This window comes from Leptonychotes weddellii, chromosome 13 (assembly GCF_054177405.1).
Source record: "Leptonychotes weddellii isolate Sample4059 chromosome 13, ASM5417740v2, whole genome shotgun sequence".
Classification (NCBI taxonomy): domain Eukaryota; kingdom Metazoa; phylum Chordata; class Mammalia; order Carnivora; family Phocidae; genus Leptonychotes; species Leptonychotes weddellii.
Window position 1 is genome coordinate 10401567 of NC_138381.1, and position 9981 is coordinate 10411547.

General features: G+C 35.6%; 1 protein-coding gene across 1 annotated transcript in view; it reads right to left on the reverse strand.

Annotated features, from left to right (window-relative positions):
* Window positions 1-5984, reverse strand: part of CDH7 (cadherin 7) — a 115749-nt gene extending 109765 nt beyond the window's left edge. The window contains exon 1 of the mRNA XM_081801057.1: window positions 5593-5984. Coding sequence (XP_081657183.1) covers window positions 5593-5802 — 210 coding nt within the window. The 5' untranslated portion in view covers window positions 5803-5984. The remainder of the gene's footprint in view (window positions 1-5592) is intronic.
* Between the last annotated feature and the right edge of the window lie 3997 nt (window positions 5985-9981).

A 9981-nucleotide genomic window follows, 5' to 3' on the forward strand; every position in this document is an offset into this window, starting at 1 on the left:
CTGAATTAATAGTAGGCTTTTTTCATTTTAGTGGCAAATCTGACATGTTTTATTTCCCTCATAGTTTAAAGGAAATAAACAAAGACTCTGAATTATTGATTTTATGTGAAGAAAATGCACTTAATACTTTATAGTTACATTGGATATTATAGGAACTAAAAATAACTGCCAAAAGAATATTTCTAAAAATCTAAACTTATTTGTATCCCATAGAGCTGATACATGTGCAAATTCCTTCTGAAGCCACAAGAGTTCCACATTTCTGTCAGTAAAGAAACAAAAAGAACAAGGGTCTTCTTAATTCACTCTGGTTATAAAAATAGTATGAAAATTGGTTTTCCATATATACAGAAGGAAAACAAACTATTTGCTTTCTTCTAAGACTGGAGCCAGCCTTAAGTAATCTACATATTTGGAGAACACTTTTGCATCTTTCCCCTCCCAAATGTACAAAATAGAAATGTTACCATGATGAACATGCTCCTCCCTAAGTAACTAATATTTGTGATTATTTTCTTTTTGTGTATTTAATATAAATTTGCCCAATTACAGAATCTAATTCAGAATTCAATTTTTAAACACAATCTATCTTCAAGATGAAAATTTCTGGGGGCACCTGGGTAGCTCAGTCAGGTAAGGGTCTGCCTTCAGCTCAGATCGTGATCCCAGAGTCCTGGGATCAAGTCCCACATTGGGCTTCCTGCTCAGTGGGGAGCCTGCTTCTCCCTCTCCCTTTGCCCCTCCCCCCTTTCATGTTCTTTCTCTCTCTCTCAGAAATAAATAAAATCTTTCTTAAAAAAGAAGGAAGTTTCCTTTCTGGAACACTGAGCATAGCTTCAGTTATCAGGAGACAGAGAATCTCTTGGTAGGAGATACTCCTGAGGTGTAATTAAATGCACTGAAAATGCTCACCAACACTTTCCAACAAGCTTAAATTTATTTTTTTATTTTTTTCCAGCAAGCTTAGATTTAAAGCAGAGTGAATTTCTGCATTTCTATATATTTGATTTTGAATGGGATAACAGGTATAAATTCTCCCTGAATGAGGGAAAAAGGGGGAGTAGCAGAAAAGGCAAGAATGATGTTAACAGCTAGAGAAGCAGACATTTCAGTGAAAGTAACAGCCCAGAGCGCAGGGATCCGCTGGCAGCCCATTATGGTAGGAGAGATGAAAAACGCATAATACCCAGAACAGAGGCCGAGGCCCACGGGCTTCTCTAGGCATTTTTTTTTTTTTTTTTTTTTTTGTCAGATGAGTAGGGGACGTTAAGTGAGAAATGCCAAGGTGAGGAAAAGACTAATCTAGAAAAGTGCCTTGTGATGCAATGAGATGGCTAGAAACGGCTACTTCCTGTGTACTTCAAATAGCCAATTCAGGAGGCATTAAGTCACAGGAGGAAAAGAAAGGACTCTGTCGCCTCATTCTCCCTGTAAAAGGACAAGAAAACAGGAATGACGGTAATTAAGAAATACTCTTGGGGAATGGCGCACTGTTACTCTTTAAAACGGTACTCTGCACAGCATGGAGACTACAGTTCATGATCCTCCACTGCATATCTGAAAATTCCTAAGGGAAGAGATCTTAAAAAGTTCTCATCGCAAGAAAAGGTAAAATTGTAAAAATGTAAGTGTAAGGTGACAGATGTTGACTAGGCTTATTGCAGTGGACATTTCACAATACACAGAAATACTGAACCATTTTGTTGTATGCCTAAAACTAATACAATGTAATATATCAATTATGGCTCAATAATAACAACAACAAAAAAAAGTTCTGCCACAGTAATGTCTAGTGATTGTTTCCTTAAGTCTATACATTTAGATTCAGGAGTTTATTAGTTGGTATCACAAGAATAAGGTGGGATGCTAATGATAAATGCCAAATTCTAACACAGCCCAGAATTGCATACCATAAAGGTCTCTTGGTGAGGGTTCTAGAAGACCTCCTGGTCCCCTTCAACAGACTGTTCTGCTTTGATCTTGACTTATTATGTTAGACCCAGTAAATTGGCTAAAATAATAAGGTCACAGCATCTTCTGACTTCATTATCCTCAATGTCCTAAAGACCATATTTTATTTACTGTATAGTCATTTAACTGATCTTGTTGCCCACCAGCCATAAATATGATCTCCAAATTTAACGGTCTTAAAAATTACAGGTATCATTTCTCTGACATTAGAATTCAAGATAGAATCATCTGCTTAGACTATTTGCCATAGTCTAATCATACACAAATATAAAAACATGCTGTTTTTCTAAGCACACCCAACACAGACTATTCTCCTAAATAACTGCAATAAGTTTAAATACTACTTAGTACATAAAATAATGCCTGTTTTCACCTGAAGGATCACAAATACAACACTGGACATATAATACAACAAATCATCCAAATGCGGTCATCTTATAAAAAATATGTAGTAGATAAACAGAATGTCTAGGTTAAATGAATACATGTTCTGAATATTTTTATCTCATTTATTCTCAGAAAGAGACTTGAATTATAGGTATCATTGTTCCCATTTTAGAGATGAGGTAAATTTTAGTAATATTAGGTAATTTAACCCAAATTCTATAACTACTAGGAAGTGGTAGAGTCCACAATGAAACTGTAGTCAATTTAACACACACTGTAATATCCATTATGTGATCAAATTAAGCTATCAAGTTTATCAAGGACATTATATTTTCCAAATTAAGTAACTAGATTTTGTCAGGAAGACTAAGAGTCCAACCATCTAATTAGTATAGGTTTAAATACAGGTCTGTAAAAAGTAATGATTGCATTCCTTCTTTTCTTCCCATGAACATCTGCCTCTACAGGTTTCCACATCTTCATTTATATTTTTTTTCATTTTCTAGGTCTTGTGAAAACTTTTGTTCATAGCCATTTCCTCCCTCAATTTAAAAAAAAGGAAAATATGTTTATTCTACATAACCCAAGTGATCGAAAATGTAGAGGCCAAAGTCATTATTATAACTTTCTATTCAGAGCACCAACCTAAGAAGAATCATTTCATCCTCTCATATAGACAATCTAAACTATTCAAGTTCTCTGCCACCTCCTTCCGAGCAAATATAAATTGCTCCTTTGAAGCCTTTTGTGTCTATCAATTCCCTTTCCATCTCAAATTATTTTACTGTCCTTTTTCTGGACTTGTCTGTTTTTGTCAATCAAGGCTTTATTTTTCGTTTTGTTTTGTTTTTAACCTATTTACCATCCTGGACATTCTTTTTACTGTGAATGACAGTATTGAACTCCCAATATACAGCCTGCCAAGAGATAAGCACAAACTTGTTTCCTGTCACATAAAATCTACTAAGTGACGGTGTCCGATTAATTGAAAGAAAAGCACAGAATATCTCTTTCACTAATCAAGAAACCACACAATTTCTCTTAGAAAAATATCAATAGAATTGCCTAGTAGCTTTATATGCATTTGGAATTTAAGTCACCTAGGGGTATGCATTTTTGCAATTCTAAGTGGCCTTACAGGGATTCAATATGAGCATTCTCGATTATGATGTGAAAATTTTAAAATTTAAAATAAGGGTGTTTTTAAAATTTTAAATTATGTTTATTTCAAAATGTCAACCTCACTCGGGCAACTCCACTTAAAACTAAATTAAGGGGAATATTTCAGTTGTCTTTAGAAAACTTTACATTCCCATAAAAGTGTGATTTCACCCAATAACTACTGACTCTATGAATTCATTGAATATTATATACCTATCTACTGAAAAAAGTTTGATGAATCTGTTAACTACGCATTAAAAATAAATGAAATTAAGGGCCTGATTCCTAGTCAATAACACTGCATAATGATTATTGCTCTCACTTTGTTGACAAGAAAATGAATGAGAGAGATTGAGAGAGAACTGCAGTAAATGCACAGTCTATGTGATGGTACTATTGAAAAAGGTACAATGGCTATAAAAAATATATGCACAAAAACCCTTGTGTACTTACATATCCTTTCTTAGGGCAGAAAAATGTTACCACTGGGCCACAAAAACATCCTAATCCACATCCCTAGAAACTCTTTAACTTGTTCAGGTCCTCTTTGTTTACAATACAGTATCAGTCAGTATTTATAAAATATAGAGGCATCAAAGGAATAAAATAATAAAGATTACTTTGACTTATGTAGATACCCCATCGACAGAAACAGATTTTTCACTCTTCCTTAAGATGTGTTCAAATGAAACAATGGCCCATGGAATAAATAACAAAGATTCTTTCTCAGTTATTCAAAGTTGAAAATTCACTCATGGATAAATTCATCAGTTTGCTGTGCTTCATTTTATCAGGAAGAGACGCAGAACACTGGCCAAGTGAAGAGCAGAAATGCAGATGTATAGATATCTGGCTGGCGCGCGCTACTTAGAAACTCTTTACCAGTACCGAGCACCAAACTGAGAAATTTGGGAAATGTTTACATAAGCAAACCTGCAGTAGAGTAGAGACTGGGAACATGTTACGAGGATGGTAGGGCCATGCTCTTCCAAGGGCCCTTCAGTTCAGAAAGCACTTGAATGGAAATCCCCTACCCAAATATTCACACAGAAAGAGCCCTTCAGTTCAGAAAGCACTTGAATGGAAATCCCCTACCCAAATATTCACACAAAAAAAAGCTGTGAAAAAACATCCCAATTTGGCTACCACTTGGCCCCCAAACACGTACCACAAACTGCCCATTTTTGTCTGATACCAATTAGAAACTGACTTCTGTTCCCATTCATTTTTAACCAAAAGGAAAATCTAAAAAAAGAAAACAAAACAACGGATCCATCTAAACAAGACCACCACTAAGAAAAGTAGGTCAGAATTGCTCATAATTGAGGGACAATAGGCTCAATAATTTCACTTTGCAGTCTTTAAATTACAAGTATCAGAAAAGCAGTCTTACACAATTCACAGCGCTCACCATGAGAGACTCTGGACTCTGAGAAACAAACTGAGGGTTCTAGAGGGGAGGGGGGTGGGGGGATGGGTTAGCCTGGTGCTGGGTATTAAAAAGGGCACATACTGCATGGAGCACTGGGTGTTATACGCAAACAATGAATCATGGAACACTACATCAAAAACTAATGATGTAATGTATGGTGATTAACATAATAATTAAAAAAAGAAAAGTTAATGAAAAAAATAAATTACAAGTATCAGAAAAGCATATATAAGCATAAAGTTAGTATGTGCATTATTTATATAGTACTCCCCGCCCCCAAAAAAAGAAGCTAAAAAACTAACTGCCTATAAGCACCCACTACTCTTCATTTATTCGTGAATATTCTTGTTCTAATTTTGGAAATAAAAGTTTTACTAGTGTGCCACAATCATGGTTAACTAGGCATCTGTAGACTCCTCCTCTGTTTCTAGAAATAAACATCACTCCCTAAATTATGGCTTCAACGTATGGATAACAATCTGGACTATAATTTCAAAGTGGCTAATGCCAAAAACTTCATGAACTATTTCACAGGAGTAATAGTTTACGTTTTCCACCCCCAAAGCAAAAAGAGCAGTTCTCCATCCAAACACAGACATTCACAATAATCATTTGTGACTTTGAAAGGCCAAATGCCCTACCTTTCCTACATAGAGAGGGTCTGAACCCATGTATTCCTCCAGCACAAAGAACTGATTCCACACCCAGCTGCGCTTGGTCCGGGACCTCCCTGATTGGAAATAGGGCTTTGATCTGGACCCGGAGAGCTCTGCTTGACTCATCCCAGACAAACACAGGAAAAGAGCTATTAGCTGCAGAAAATGGCAGAACTCCACTTTGCCCAACTTCATCTTTTTTTTTTTCTTTCGTTTTCCTGTGTAAGAAAAAAACCTTGACAAGAGAAAAGGCACAGTTCCAGTTGGCTTAGTAGCTCTTGCCTCCGGCAGGGTGTCAGCTGAGAGTCCAGAGATAATAATTTGTAGAGTGTTCGATTGCAAGGGGTCACCACTGCTGAATAACCTTCGCCAAAGAATGGTGTAATAGGTACCTAGCAGAACAAAAAGAAAAGCTAGTGTCAGAAACCAAAACACATCATAACTTTTAACTTTCATTTACTTACTATTGATTTTCCCAAGATACCATCATTTGCATAATCATTTAATTATAAACATACATTTACAATGACTTTGCCACATGTACAAATCACATAAATACTGCTGATACAGAATTATCCTCATTCCACAACACAATCTTAAAACTTTGTGTTTCTTCTAGGCATTCTATTTGAACATATGGTTTACTTGATACAAATGGAGCGACATCAGTTAAAAAATCATTTTCATGCTAGCCTTTATTATTTTTTTCTTTTATATTACAGGCAATTTCATTCATTGGTATTAGAATATGAAAGCAAAGCAGCTCAAAGCAGGGATTTAACCAAATGGGAAGGACATATGTTGGTTTAAATCTCTTCTGTGAAACTGTAAAGAAGTATGAAGTGATTCAAAACCGGTTGATTGACTCTGAGTCACAGTACACCAGCTGTTTTGATGTGTCCTGATTTGATTGTGATCAGCTGCAAAGCTCAGTAGTTTCCATTTTCCACCCTTCAAACCTATTGTCATGTCTGCTGAGCTGCATGTTAGGTCACGCTATAGCGCAAATTATCTATTGAACATCTTACAGCATGACTTGTGCATAGTAGGGCCTTCTTCCCTAAATATTTATGGAATTGAATAGATCATTAGAGAGGTGTGCAAACAACTGTATTTGTGAGCCCCATTCACAGTGAGTGTGCACCCAGAATGCTCTAGCAGCAGCATGAAAACAAAACAACTTTTATTCTAAAGTCTACATATTTCAGATACAGAATTCTTGTTTATGCAAGAGATATAAAATCAGTTACAAAACAAACTTCCAAATATACCCCCAAAACACAGAGGAATAAGAATTTATGGCAAAAAGCTTGTTTAAATCACTATGCTGTACTTCGGTTTATAAATTCATTTGACTATAAATAAGTCAACAATAGGATAATTTGAGGTGAGGGTTCACATTTGCTTTTTTTTGGGGGGGGAGAGGAAGAAAAATAGAGTTTTAAGGACATGAAGCCAAAAGATAGTTCCCTATCAAAGTAGCAAATTCACTGTCTTTATATTATTAGCTTTCTCATCTTCCTACCTGTCTCTCCTGTAACAAGAGTGTCTGTGACTCATTAGATGATTTCTGACAGTAAAGTTGCTTATGGAAAATGCCTTATCTAACAGAAGAAAAATGAAATGTATTAAATATGTTAAAATAGTCGACACAACTGTTAAGAAACAGGTTGCATTGACTTTGAGCTCTATTCAAATGAACATATTCATGTGAAAAATATCCCTATCAAGTTCTGAAATTCCAGAGGGCATTACAGAATAATCCAATGTACAGCTAATTGATGTATGCTGAGAACCACCAGAAGACTAAACTATTATTGGAGCATATTACTGCAGTCTGTGCAATGAACACCTCCTCTTAAAATCCAAATCTCTCATCTAAGCATCTAAAATGAATTTGGTCCATTTAGAAATCACTCTGGAAGGATTAGTTGTTCTAAGACTTGGAATTATAAACAAGAAGTAACTTGGGGTCGTATCTTTATGTTCCAACGTAGGCCCCTCCATTAGCCTGAAAGTAAATTGCAGGGAGGTCTGAGCTAACCCACCTGAGAAGACAGGTTATCTGTAGTTAAAGAAGGCAAGTAGGTGCTTAGACTGGGAAACAGAGACTAGTATGGACTAGTCTATAATGAGCTAGGAGTCATGGCCAGGAACTCACAGGTAGTGGCCTTTGTAGGAATGTCATGTGGAGGGCCAAGATTATGTGGTTCCCTTCATGCCAGTGGCAAATCATGTTTCCAGGGATGGAGAGGGATGAGTTGTGGTGAAGGATTGTCTAGCATGGGAGACATGTGGCCAAAGAACATTTCAGTTTCACTGCTCTACTTCGAGTGAGAATGTGCTTTCTCATAAAAACAAGGAGATAAATACTTTGGTCCCTAAGACAATTTTTTTTAAATGTGATATAGTTATATTATTTAAGCTACTTTATGGCTTAGGTGAACTTGGTAACATTGTTACATAATGAAATGCATCCAACTTCAAGAAACAAAGTAACAAATGAACTTTTGGAATTCAAAATTTAGGGAGTTAATCAAAATTATACTGGGAAAAAGTGCAGGCACCTGTATCAGATAAAGATTCAAATGCTGACTCCTGTCTTAGCTATGCATTCTTGGACATGCGACTTAAATTTTAAGATAAGTTCCAAAGATGAGGCCTTAAACCTCTAACTTGCAAAAAAAAGATGGTAATAATTGTATCTACTTCATAGGATTAAATAAGCAAATCATGAAAAACTAAAAAGCCCTAAAAAATTTTAAAAAAAAAGCTGTTGAGGTTATTTTGATATTTTCTAGTTATGTTAAAGTTAGTTTGTGATGTTTTCATTTTAATGTTATTTATAGGAAAATGTTTTAGTCGACTTTTGCACAGAATGAAAACATTCTTGATAGTTCTAGTCTCAGTGCCATGGAACTATATGGGTCATGAACCCAAAATTCTAGATGAATATAAACAATGGCACCAAAATACTTTAAAAAAAAAAAGAACGCAATACTTTCATTCCCAAGGCATGTCCTCTGAGATTTTTATAAGTCAAAGACTGGCATCAGAATTGGAGAGATTTGAGTTCACTCAAAACTTTCACTAATAAGAAAAAGAAATATAATCTGGACCAGGAATAGGATCAGTGGGGTCTTTGCTCTAAAACCTCCTTTATTTGCTGTATGACCTTGGATCCTTCTGGGATTTCATTTTTCACATTTGCACAATGAGGGAGATGAACTAAATTATAAAATCTTATATGTATTTTTTACAGATGTAACTTGTCTGCTTTTGACAATTATAGAGAATTGGTTTTGTTGGCTTTTTTGGGCTGTGAAAAAGTGCACATTGTTAATAATTAAAGGGTGGAGAGATTTAAGAAAGTCATAGGACTGTAAAAGAAACATTTTTCACATTTACGAAATTTAGCATGAATTTTAACATGAGATGTTTAAATTACTCTTGCCTCTTGAAGACCCTTTCTTTTCCATATGAGATTGTGAAGTTATCAAACCAGCTAGAACATAGAAAAGAAGTCAGACACAGAACACACTATGGATTACTTTGAAGTCACTGAGTTAATATTTGTGAAAGAGACCAGAGAGTTCTGTACTTTCCTATTTAAATGAAGTGCTTTAAAGGCAGCTATTATTAACATAGACCTTGATGAACAGGAATGTCCACCCTGTCTTTGTATCATAGTATCTAGAACAGAAGCAGACATACAATTGACTTTTGGAACACATTTACAAAATGTTTCATTATGCTTATTTTTTTAATATGGTAAATTAACCATGTAAGTCAATATATAAATTCCTTGGTAGCTCTTCCATGTTTATGGGTCACAATCCCTTTGAAAAAAAATTCCATTATATTTCTCTGAAGTATTTGAAGTACCTGCCAGGCTCTTGAGCTAAATTTTCTCTACCTTTCTTGAAGGTCTATAAGAGTGTACAAGGATACTTTAAGTGGCTTTGTGTATATAACTGGAGGATAAAATTCTCTTTCATATGGCAGATAAATGATTCTGTAATGCCTGTTGTAGATGCACTTAGAAAATCAGAAACTCATGTGTGAATGACTGTGATTGGAGTAGGGGGGTTTCATATGTATTCATCAACATCTTTGATAGTGACTAACTCTGCCAGGAATGAACACCTGATCCAACAGGGGGAAAATCACAGGACAGATGGCCCTTCATCAGGCTTCCCCAAATCCTTGCCTTCCTTCACAAGCAGATCTGGTTTCCAAGGTAAAGACCAGTACAACAGTTCAGCCCAGCTCATCCTGACCTATGTTGAGGTAGCATGAAAGAAATGAAGGGCCCTGACCCATTATGAAAAACCTTCAGTTATTTGTGGTCTTCAAAGAGAAGCCATCAAAATG